Consider the following 13256-nt stretch of genomic DNA (forward strand, 5'->3'; position numbering starts at 1 on the left):
TTTCAATTCAGAAATGTTTCATTTCATGCTAAGTCTTGGTGTAATCTTTTTTTAAGTTTATTTATTTATTTTGAGAGAGAGAGAGCAAGCAAGCATGAGCTGGGGAGGGGAAGAGAGAGAGAGAGAGAGGGAGAGAGAGAATACCAAGCAGGCTTCACTCTGCCAGCACAGAGCCCAATATGGGGCTTGAACCCATGAACCATGAGATCATGACCTGAGCAGAAACCAAGAGTTGGACATTTAACCACCTGAGATACCCACACACCCCCCTTGCTGTAATCTTTTTAGCATTTTTTTTTTAATTTTAGAGAGAGAGAGAGCATGCGCAAGTAAGAAGAGTGGCAGAGGGAGACAGAGTCGTAAGCAGGCTCCATACTCAGCATGGAGCCCGACGTGGGACTCAGTCCCATGACCCTGGGATGATGACCTGAGCTGAAATCAAGAGTCGGACGCCCAACCCACTGAGCCATTTGGGTGTAATCTTTTTAAATACATTTTGAGCAGTGATTAAAATCAAAACATGTAGCACCAATAATTGAAATGAGCATAGTATAAAGTTAAAAGCAAGTTCACGTATATTTAAGCAATGAAATTACTATAACCTATCCAATAGTGATTTTAAGATGCCATGCATTGTAAAACATATCCAGATTTCAGAGTTGGTGAAATATGGAAAAAAATGTTTATCTAAAATTGAAGAAAAATGGTGGCTCCACATCTATACACATCTTGGTGAGTCTGAAGAACTTCAAAAAGAAATCTCATAATCTTAAAAGCAACCAGAGAAAGAAAAAGAAAACCATGCACACACAAAAAAGATAGTAGACAGTTTAATGGCAATAATAGAGTTCAAAGACAGCGAGCTTCAAACATCTAGGGGAAAAAATAACTGTCAACCAAGTCAAACCATCAGTCATGAATAAAAGCAAAATAAACACATTATCAGACAAACATAAACTGAGAGAGCTTACCACCATCAGAGTCATCATAAAGATTTTTCTAAATTGTATATTTTGGAAAGAGTGGTAAACCCAGACACGCATGTGGGTGAATCCAAATAAGCACTGGCTGAAAACACCAACAATTAACATATCTAATTTTGGAAGTAAAAAGATAAAAAAACAAAAAGTCTAGGAAACAAAACCATGTGAAACAGGACAGGCTTCCTAAATTAAATGATTCTGGGGTCCTTATTTAAGAAGAGGGTAAGGATGTATATTAACTCCATAATTTAAGTCAAGTGTATATTTTAAAATGTTAAGAGTAAACATTAAAGTGAATAGGAAAGAACAGAGAAAACTCCATCAGCCCACAATAAAGTGCATGAGTACACAAACACCCCCCGGTTGAAAGAATAGGTAATATGACTCACTAAGAAGTTAGCATCACTCCTGCTGCTATTCCTGCCAAAAGTACATAAACTGAATCTAATCATGAGGACACATCAGTAGACAAACCCAAATTGACAGACATTCTGCAAAATAAGAAGCTAATATTCTTCAAAAATGTCAATGTCATGACATACAAAGAGGTTAAAGAAGACTAGGGAGGCATAATTACTGAATGCAATGCATGATCTTGGAATTTGCTTTTTTTTTTTTTTTTTACTATAAAGGGCACTAATTAGATAATTAAGAAAACTTGAATGGGATTTACAGATTACATAATAGCATCACATCAATGTTAATTTCCCGGTTTTGATTATTGTAATGTGTTTATTAAGAGAATTCTTGTTTTTAGAAAATATACACTGAAGTATGCGAATATAAAGGGGCATCATGCCTGCAACTTACTCTTCAACAGTTCAGAAAAAGAGAGAGAGAGAGAGAGAGAGACAGACTTGTAGACATAAAGAGAAGGGAAGAAGGAGAATAATCAAAAGAAAAGACAAAGCAAATGTACTAAACATAACCATTTAGGTAATTGGGTCCTGGGGTACCAGGACTTCTTTACTATTGCATCCTTTTCTGAAATTGTGCCAATATTAAAGTTTTCTAAAGGTTAAGGAATAAAAAAGATACACCAGGAAAAAAATCACCAAAAGAAAGTTGGCATTAACATTAGACTAAATGAATGTTAAGGCAAAAAGTATTAACTTCCTTAGCTATACTACATACTTAGAACAGTACCTGACATACGGCCCATGCTCATAAAACATTTGCTCAATGAAGGAGTTAGTAACAAAGATAGTTGCTACACAATGATAAAAGGAACAATTTATCAGGAAGATACATCATTTTTTTTTTTACTTTATTTAAATCCAAGTGGGTTAACATACAGTGTAATAATTGTTTCAGGAGCAGAATTTAGTGATTCATCACTTACATATAACATCCAGTGCTCATCCCAACAAGATACATCAATTTTAAACTTGTGTGCACCTAGAAACAGCTTCAAAGACTGACCACATACTAGAGAAACATATGGAGAGCACGTACTGACTGTAAATATTGACTGCCTAGTAGGCAATAAAGCAAACCTCAACAAACTTCACAGAACCGATTACATATAATCCACATTCATTGGTCACAATACCATTAAATTAGAAAAGAATGACTAAAAAAAGAATAATCCAAACATATCAAAAATTTTATATGGATCAAGGAAGAAATCATAATGGGACTTATAAAATATTTAGAATAAAAATACTAAATTTCAAAACTTGTGGGAAGAAGCTGAAGTGGTTCTTAGAGGGAAATTTATAGCCTTTAGTGCTCATATTAGAAAATAAAAAAAGAATGAAAACTAATGTATCAGATATCCAACACAAAATTTTAGAAAGAAAAAGAAAATAAGAGAGTTAAGAACAAAAATCAATAAACAGTATTTTTTAAAAGCTGTAAGAGAAGCTCAACAAAGCCAAAAGGCAGTTCTTTGAAACTACTAGTAACATAAAGAAATCTCAGGCAATACTAATCAAGAAATAAGAAAGTATGAATAAGCATTATGGGAAGTGACAAAGGGGCCATGACTACAGAGAGAGCAGCTAAAAAAAGTAAATCCAGATGAAAGGAAACTACAACATATCAAAACTGATACTATTATTACTAAATCAATGGTTTAAAACTACCCAAACTATTTAACAGATAAATTCTTCCAATTATTCAAGGTGAAGATCATCTTTAATTTCATATAAAGTGAGATTTATACCAAATAAATAGGGTATCACACAATATTAAAATAGGAACCACTCCTCAATTCATTTTATGAGGCTAATGTAACCTTGATATCAGAAAAGAACATTAAAAATAAGTTACAGAAAAATCTCATTTATTTTTTTTAAGTTTATTTATTTATTTTTGAGAGAGAACACGTGAGCAAGCAGGGGAGGGGCGGGGGGGGAGAGAGAGAGAAAGAGAGAGAGAGAGAGAGAGAGAGAGAGAGAGAGAGAGAGAGAGAATCCCAAGCAGGGTCTGCGCTGTCAGCACAGAGCCCTATGCGGGGCTTGAACTCACAAACCATGAGATCATGACCTGAGCTGAAAAAAGATGCTTAACGGCCTGAGCCACCCAGGCACCCCTGGACAAATCTCATGTATTAACATCGATATAAATATTGTGAATAAAATATTGGCAAACAAAATTCATGAATGTATATGAAATATAGCCTATAAAATACATAATATGACCAAAAGTGCTAGAGTGACTTAGCATTACAAAATCTTATAAAACAATTTGCAAAATTAATAAAGAAGAATCCATACAACCAGTCTAAGAGCTGTAGAAAAATCATCTAATAAAATCCAACAAACATTCATAACATGAACTTAAGCAAACTAAAAACAGAGGATAATTTTCTCAGATTAATAAATGGCATTTAGCAAACACAGCTAGTGATATGTTTCCCTTAAACTCAGGAATAAGGCAAGGATGCCCACTTTTGCTTCTTTATTCAACTGTACTAGAGGTTTAGTCAAACTGGAGGTTCAGTTTAGCTCCAACAAGAAGAAACAAAACATAATGATTAAGGAAAAACTATAATTGTCCACAAAAAATTATAATTGTCTAAATATAAAACCTAAGATAACCTACAGATACATTATTAAAATTATTAAGTGTCAGAGAAAGCTTGCTAAATATATGATCAATGAACCCAAATCAACTGTGGTTCCATACACTACTAACAACAGTAAGAAATCTCTTTCTGATCAAAAAAATTTACAATAGCAAAAAAGGTATAACATATCTGGGAAGAAATCTAACAAAAAACAAATGAGCTATTTATGGAGGAGAATAAAAATCATTAAATGTGACATATGTGAATTGAGAGATACGCTGTTTTCACATTATGCCTTCATAATAATATGCCATGTTCATATTATGGTATTAAAGGTTCCATATCATAAAAAATCTCAATTGTCTCAAATTCAAAGACATTCCAATCAAACATACCAGTAGGGGTATTCATGAAACTTGATATGCTATTTCTAGAATGTATATAGAAACAGAAAAAAAAAAAGAAGATGATTTTTCTTTAGAGTAAGGAAGGAAAGCTGGGAAAGGAAGGAAAGGCAAGAAAAAGAAGATTGGGGCCCTCATGCTACAAGCTCTTAGGACATAACAGAGGTTATTACAGTTATTAAGATAGTGTTATACTGGAACATAGAGATCTATGGAACAGAACAGGGAGGCCAGCACAGACCCATGCATATGTGGATATTTAATTTGCTAGAAGGAAATACTGCCAAGGTGATAGAAAAGGACAGAAAGAATCCACTTTTCAATAAATGGTGCAGCGACAATTAGCAATCCAAATGAGAAAAGAAGAAACAAAATCGAATTTTAACTTTACACCACAAGCAAAAATCAATTGCAACTAGATAAAACATGCGAATAACTTTAAAACTTTTGTTAATACAGAAAAATATCTTTATGTCCTCAGTCTTTTTTTAAATTTTTTTTTAATGTTTATTCATTTTTGAGAGACAGAGAGAGACAGAATGCGAGCTGGGAAGAGGCAGAGAGAGAGGGAGACACAGAATCCAAAGCCGGCTCCAGTCTGAGCTGTCAGCACAGAGCCTGACACGGGGCTCGAACCCCCGAACCATGAGATCATGACCTGAGCTGAAGTTGGATGCTTAACTGACTGGGCCACCCAGGCATCCCTATATCCTCAGTCTTTAAGGAAAGATTTTTCAAACAAAAAAAACCCAGAAACAGTAAAAAAAAACTATTGATAGCTTTTACTTCTGTTCCTCAAAATACGGCAGAAACAAACACTACTGATCAAGAGGAAAAAGAGAAAATACTCTGTCATTACAATGGGCAAAGTATAAGACCATTTACAGAAGAGATCTCAATTATCACAAAAGAAAAAAGATGAAAGGCATTCAACCTCACTGGAAACTCAAATTAAAATCTCACTACAATATAATTTCATAGTTAAAAGACTGGCAAAAATAAAAGGCCTGACAAGATCAAGTGTCAACAAAGATGTGAAGTTAAAGGAACTCCCAGGTAATGCTGATGGAACTGTAATTTGGTTGTACCAAATTTTTGTATCAAGTTTTGGAGAAAACTTGACGATATCTGATAAAATGAAATAGTGAGCATGATCCTGGCACCCAGCAATGTCTCTCCCAAGCTCTATCACTGAGCATCATTTGATAAATGGCAGGTTGCAACCAATTTTTCATTGGTCAAGAAATCAATTCAATAGGTTGAGACCAACATTTTTTTTAGACCAACATTTTTGATAGGCTAGAACAGAACAGGATATACCAGAATGGATAACAGCAAGGGTAGGTATAGCTTCATGAAATGCTTGCTTTCATTATTTACGATGTACCCACATAAATATTTAATAACTGGGCTTTTAATAACTGGGCTTTTAATAACTGGGCATTTAATACCTGGGTTTTAATGTAAATTTTATTTATTACCTTAGATTACGGTCTGAAAGCCGCTGTCCTAGAGAAACTGTTACACATATGCACCAAAAGACATGTACAAAAATGTTATTTGTGACACTTTTTAACAATACTACTGTCCATAAGTAAAAGAATAAATGTTTTTTAAATTTTTTTAATGTTTATTTATTCTTTGAGAGAGAAAGACAGATAGCACCAGTAGGGGAGGAGCAGAGAGAGGGAGACACAGAATCTGAAGCAGGTTCCAGGCTCTGAGCTGTCAGTCCCTACACAGGGCTCGAACTCATGAACCGCAGTATCATGCCCTGAGCGGAAGTCAGATGCTTAATCAACTGAGCCACCTGGTGCCCCAAGAATGAATATTTTTAATCACAATCATACAATGGAATGTTATATAACAATGAAAACTAGTGACCTAGAGCTACAGAAAACAACACAGATCTCAAAGCATGTTAATAAAAGCAATTTAGGGGTGCCTGGGTGGCTCAGTCGGTTGAGCGTCCAACTTCGGCTCAGGTCATGATCTCATGGTCCGTGAGTTCGAGCCCTGTGTCGGGCTCTGGGCTGACAGCTCGCAGCCTGGGGCCTGCTTCAGATTCTGTGTCTCCCTCTCTCTCTCTGCCCCTCCCCCACTCATGCTCGCTTTCTCTCTCTCTCTCTCTCTCTCTGTCAAAAATAAACATTAAAAAAAATTTTTTTAATAAAAATAAATAAATAAAAGCAACTTAAAAATGTGCATAGTATGATGATGCCATTTATACAACATTTAAAAGCATGCAAAACAACAACTTGATATTATTTAGGGATAAGTGCATACATATGTGGAAAAGAATTCGTTCCATGACCACCAGACACAGAACTGTGGTTACCTTTGCAAAGGAGAGAGGAAATAGGATGGGGGAGGTTTACACATTGGGCCTTAACTATATTTAAAAGATTTTTACTCATTAAGTTGATTGGTCGATCTACACATATTGGTAATATTATTTCCCATTCTTTTCAGAACGTCTGTATCATTTTATAATTAAACAAAAATTTTTTTAACATTTATTCATTTTTGAGAGACAGAGACAGAGCGTGAGCAGGAGAGGGGCAAAAAGAGAGGGGACACAGAATCTGAAGCGGGCTCCAGGCTCTGAGTTGTCAGCACAGAGCCTGATGCAGGGCTCAAACCTACAAACCATGAGATCATGACCTGAGCCGAAGTCGGCCGCTTAACCGACTGAGTCACCCAGGTGCCCCACAATTTTTTAAAAGGGAAAGATATATAAACAAAAAAGACATTTGGTTTGAAATTTATAAAACCTCCCAGAAAAAGATCAGTGACTTTAGCCACAATAAACCAACAAACAAAAACTTTTCTACATCAAAAACATCGGAGAAGTTTTCTGACAAGATAGTGAAATAGGTAATAACATGCTTCATCTCTCCTACAAAAGTCAATGGGCAAAGCAACAAAAATACACAAAACGAAGAACTCCGTGGAAATGATAAATCCAAGAGAGTCTTCATTAAGAGATCCACATTTTTGATGAATTTCAGGAAGCTGGAAAGCAGATAGGATCTATCAGGGAGCACCAACAAATCTACCCCACCCTCAGCCCACGCCCACCCCTGCCATGCACACACACACACAGGCAATGAACAGAGCAGCTGGTTGGAGAAACACTCAGCTGGAGCCTCAGGGTCTGTTCTTTAAACAAAACAGAGTATCTGTCAAAGACGGATGGACAGTGTGGGTGTTTTATCCAGGGAGATGGTTAATAACTGCTACATTAGACCCAGCCGGGGGGCGGGGGAGGAGGGAAGGAATGGCATTTGACTTGGCACAAAAGATAGTAAAGTCCTTCTATACCCCCAAATAGTCGTTCTCTTACTTTGGCAATTACAGAGTGAGCCTCCCTTTTCCCTTCCACTCATTCTAAAGGGAAGCCTGCCAATGTGTGGGATTCGACAACTTACACAAATTCAGTGATCATTCTTAGCGTTAAAAAGACCTATTCAGCTCCGCAGGAGACCCAGCTACTACCGAACACGGTCCTTCATTTAAAGATTACCAGCCACCGAGGAAAATCAAAACCATGAGAGAGAAAAAAAAGCAAAAATATAAGGGTGATAACTGACCCTAGAGAAACGAAGATACTGGAAAAAAAAAAAAAAAAAAACATCCTCAGACTTAAAAAGTCTCTTGGCTGTTTTAGGAAAGGATGCTTCGTAAAAGAAACAAACAAAAGTTAGACCCAGTGTCTTACTTATCCTTACATGTATATTCACAATTTCCTATAAATTAATATGCATGCTACTTATTATCATGATAATACCATAAGCATAATATTAATTAAATCTTTTTAACTTTCATAAATGAAAACAATTTCCTTTTCCAGAGACGTTGCTGCTTAAGCCATAATAGTAATGATCAGACATAATACTCACTGGGAAATTCAGTAAGCAATTTCCTGGATATGCATTATGTACTTTCCAAATGAAAGAACATAGAAAGGAATACGCAAAAGTCAATAGATGTCTGTGCCCCACTCTACCAAAGCCTTTTGGATTCTTACCACACCCAATGTCCTGAGGACAGATCAAGTCCAGCCTGAGCAGTTCCTAGACATTCAGCAATGTAACAGATGAACTCAATCTGGATGTCTTTTGAAATAAACAAGCCATTTCCAATATTTAAATTCAATCTGGGGAGGGGCTGACAGAATTTAGAGGTTCTGGAATAAATCCATGTCTTGGAAAAGGTTTTGAAATTATCCCAACCTCCTAGAAGATTTGACTATTACTGAGCTCATATTTTCTGGTAAAACTTCAAAATGAAACCAATCTGTACTGTACAAGGAGGCCTAGAGATAAAGCATCATCTGTCCCCCAACCTTTCCAAGTGTACCATCTACATTACACTTAATTACTGAGTAAGGAACTCAATGTCTCAAAAAAGTTAAGAGATTGTGCCTTTAAAAGTGCTTGAACGACATCCTGAGAGAACCTAATATTTTTCTATTGCATGTAAAAGAAAGGAAGCTTGTTAAAAAAACAAATGTTTCTATAAATCATTAGAAGTCTTCTTGGCCTGTGCCACATCATACAGCCAAAATCCCTATGTCTAGTGCTTCTCACATTCGCACAAGTACAAAACACCTGAGCATCAGGCTGTTACTTCGTTGCTGAACTCGAGTAAAGCTATAAATCTAACAAAGTTCACCTGCAGAGCTCCAGAGTTGCCTTTCTGTTTTTTTTTTTTTAATTTTTTAAAACGTTTATTTATTTTTGAAAGAGAGAGAGACAGAGACAGAGCACAAGCAGGTGAGGGGTAGAGAGAGAAGGAGACACAGAATCCAAAGCAGGCTCCAGGCTCTGAGCTGTCAGCACAGAGCCGGAGGCGGAGCTCGAACTCATGAACCATGATATCATGACTGGAGCTGAAGTCGGACACCCAACCGACTGAGCCACCCAGGTGCCCTTGGAGTTGCCTTTCTGCAGTTTTGCCCCCACAATGCTAACTTGTTTCCTCCTGCTCACATGCCAGTTCTTGGCCACCTTTATGTCTTTCTTCAGATTCAACAAGCTCGAAAGGATCCTGGAAAGAATCTAGCCCAGTGCCCTCCTTTTAGAGAAAAGTAAACTGATGCTTATAGAGTTAAGGATTTACCCAAGGTCACACAACTAATGAGAGATGATGCTGTGACCAGAAGGAGGTCTCTGATGCCCTATGCAATGCTTTCTCCACTACACCAGGCTGCCTCTTTAAACACCGCAAAAGATATATTTATGCACATCCTCACAGCCCACAGCCTCTCCCCTCTGTGTCTTTTTCCTCCTGGTACAACCATTTATCAACTTTAAGTCACCAATAACCTCCTTCCTTGTTAATTCTATACCCATGATAAAACAGGAAAGAATTCAGTATCCATTTAAATTAGCTAATTCATTTATTGATAATACTTCTATTATCTTTACATTTATCTTTTAAAGTGAAAAACACCTTAACACTTCCAAATCAAAACATAGAGCTTAATAATTATATCCACAATGAAATTCAGAAAAGAATGAAATTACTGTAGATTCTTACTTTGCATAATGCCATAACATTTAGCATAGTCCTTAAAAGAAAAGCCAGAAATCATATATCGTTTCCATGTTAATACTCACCACAAAAGTGATCTGATTGTGTCGCAGGTTAAGTTCAGTTAGTGAATCCAGCCCATTAAGATTATCAACGTGACTTAAAAGGTTCCTAGCAAGATTTAAAACTCTCAAATCACACAAATGACTAACATTTTCGATTCTGGTAATCTGTTAAAAAATGAGAAAATGATGAATAGCAGGCATAAATCATGGCTATGCATGTTATAAAAACCCTAAAAATAAAATATAGTCACTGGATTCAGGGACACATTTACATGAAGACATTTAAAAACCTACTTCCAATTTCCTCTGTTGTGGATAATAAGAAGTCTTTTAACTTGCAAAACTTAACTAAAGGAACATATTTTAGAATTTGGCCATAGTAAATATTTGAAGTAAATTTTATCAAATAACCACCAAGTCCATCCTTGGGGGCATCTCTCGTTGCCCAATACTGGTGCCGGGTCCAGATAAAGGTGAAGTATACATACTAGTTGCCAAATAAAAAATTACTCTGAGCCCACAGCAGGGGCTCACAGTGTTTTGACCACGCCAGCCAGCCCTCTGAGACAAAAGGCAGGGAGAAGGAATGCTACCACGCCCCCCTTGTGCCTCCCACCAATTCTGCAGGATCCTGAAAGCCTGTCAAGAGTCTAAATGGAAAAGATACAAGGAACTAGGATCCCCAGTGGAGGGTGAGGGTGGAAGTGCTTAAGAGAGGAGACAGATAATGTTTGGCCAGAGTGCACTATGATGGATGTGATGAAGCGTTTAGCACAAGAGGACTTGAGTCGTGGAACAGGCACATACTCAGGAGCACTGGCCCGCGGCAGAGGAGTTCTGAGCACAGTAAGGTAGGGTAAGGGAAAGCTTACTCATGAAGTGGTGAGAGCACAATGTGATTTGAAGCCCCACTAGTGTAATATAGCAAGCACAGCACAATGTTTCTGTAGGACACAGAGGTGGGGGTCCTTGCGGGGGACTTCGTAAACTTTTTACCATCATGTACTTAAGTTAACAATGAGTCATACACATAACGCTTTTCTTCCAAACATTAAAAAAAAAAAAATTCACAATCACTAGAGATTAATTTTCTCATGTGTACTGTCCTCCCAGTATTATTTGCAATTTTTTATTTAACACTTCAGAGCAGATGTTGGCTAAAAGAACTTCTTCTTAGATTTATAATCCAGTTTGTATGTTGTTATTGGACCTTCCCTTACATTCAAGAAATACCATCCAGATTCCATCTAGGTTCAAAAGGGAAAACCTAACTATGTTTATTATAAATTCAGTAATATACAAAGGGGACATCTGAGTATGTTTGAAAATTTGTCCTAAGATTTTTGGTCTAACTAATATAAAATGAAAGTAAATGAAAATTGTAAAAGAAGAAACAAGGTTATCAGTATTTGTAGATGACAGAACTGTACAAATGTGGACAAAAGCATCTCAAAACTAAACAGAAGACAGAATTTGAAATGTATGTAACCTGGGGTGCCTGGGTGCTCAGATGGTTAAGCGAGTCTGACTCTTGATTTCAGCTCAAGTCATGATCTCATGGTTCATGGGATCAAGCCCCGCACTGGGCTCTGTGCTATCAGCTGACAGCACAGAGCCTGCTTGGGATCTTCTCTCTTCCTCTCTCTCTGCTCCTCCCATGCTCATGCTCACACTCTCTCTCTCTCTCAAAATAAATAAATAAACTTAAATTTAAAAAATGAAATGTATGGAATCAGCAAAAAGCAAAATAGACGCTGTACAAAATCAGTAAGGTCACCATAAGCTTGAGAAATTCTCCTAAAATACTAAGGGAAAATGGAGATACGAAGAATAAAAGGTAAGATGGGGATATGGAAGACAAACAGTATAGAAGTAACAAACACAAATGGAAAAGCAATATTTAAATATATAAAATAAAACTTTCCTGAGCTCAGGAAAGATCTAGAGAATGAAGGGGCACAACTGTTATATGATAGGCAAAAGATGTCTTCCCCCTCTTGCTAATAATCCTGGGGCATTTCTTTTAGGAAACCACCTTTCTCTAACTCCTTGGTCCTGGTGGGACTTAGAATGCTTACAGTGCAGAGTTACCTTTTATTTTCTTTGGTAACTCTGAAAAGGAACATTATTAATTCTAAAATATAGGTGTCAGGCTGTGATTTAAAAAAATCAGTGGGGATACCGTTCAGCTTTTTGGTGTGCAATCAGATAGGCCATATGCAACAGAATCATGTGCAACATCTCTGATGGAGCCTGTTACGCAGTGCAGCCGTGGACAAAGTCACAAGCATTTGAGTAATGACAGAAATTTCAGGCAAAAGACGGTGTAGGGTGAGAGCAGACCTCTTGATTAGTTAATAAAGTTCACAGCAAGAAGAAGAAATGATGGGAATGTTGGAAAGCCCAGTCGTGGGTCATACTGATCAAAGAGAGGGCCTCCAGACAGACTTCAGGGCTTCCTGTTACATCTAGGAAGGGCTAGATTCTCATCTCGTCTTTGTGTATAAGAGTAGCCCACACTGCTCTGTCTGGATAAAGACAACCTTCCTATTCAGCAATGCTGAAAGGGCAATGTCTGTTTTCAGGCAAGCAATCACACAAAGGGCAAGCTGTCCCTAAAGGAAGAGATGGCATCGAAAGAACAGATTCTTCCTGAAGCATATTACTGTCCATGTGAAAGCAAGCATTTACCGAGAGGACAAATTCTGGAAGACCAAAAAAAAATCCAGGTCAGAAATCAAGAGTCAACCTCCCAGATTCCTCTGTATTCTTCACCATTCACATATAATCAATTGCTAAATCTTGATGTTTCTATTAATCTGCCCCCTTATATCACTATTGCTACTACTTCAGATCAAACTGCCATCCCTTTTCACAAAGACTATTAGATTGGTCTCTCAACCATTCTGTCTCCACTTTCACTCTTCTCCAACTCATTCCACCCCCAAAACCTATTTCTTGAACACTGTTATCATTACTCAGAACACTTTCACATCCATAAATCAATTATGTTTTATTTCACAGTGCATACCAAGTATTATTTTTATTTCTAACAAAAGGAAATACAAAAAACAAAAAATATTCACTTAATTTTCTTTTAGCTTTTTAACTACCTGCTGCTATTTTTTTTTAATTGGACATGTCACCTTGAATATTCTATCTCCAGATTTTTTAGAAACCTAAGGTCAACCAAGGCTGTCTTCACTTTGGAATATTCCAAATTTCTGCTTATTGCATTTGGATATTTTCAAAT

The 13256-nt window shown here is 36.9% G+C and overlaps 1 protein-coding gene across 5 annotated transcripts in view; it reads right to left on the reverse strand.

Moving 5' to 3' along the window:
• Positions 1-13256, reverse strand: part of LRRC49 (leucine rich repeat containing 49) — a 148344-nt gene that overhangs the window by 110206 nt on the left and 24882 nt on the right. For 4 of the 5 annotated variants that reach the window (XM_015071396.3, XM_015071397.3, XM_053223798.1 and 1 more), the window contains one exon: positions 10025-10168. The exons of the other annotated variant lie outside the window; for it this stretch is intronic. In XM_015071396.3, coding sequence (XP_014926882.1) covers positions 10025-10168 — 144 coding nt within the window. The remainder of the gene's footprint in view (positions 1-10024; positions 10169-13256) is intronic. 5 annotated transcript variants of the gene reach the window in all.

Source organism: Acinonyx jubatus, chromosome B3 (assembly GCF_027475565.1).
Source record: "Acinonyx jubatus isolate Ajub_Pintada_27869175 chromosome B3, VMU_Ajub_asm_v1.0, whole genome shotgun sequence".
NCBI lineage: Eukaryota > Metazoa > Chordata > Mammalia > Carnivora > Felidae > Acinonyx > Acinonyx jubatus.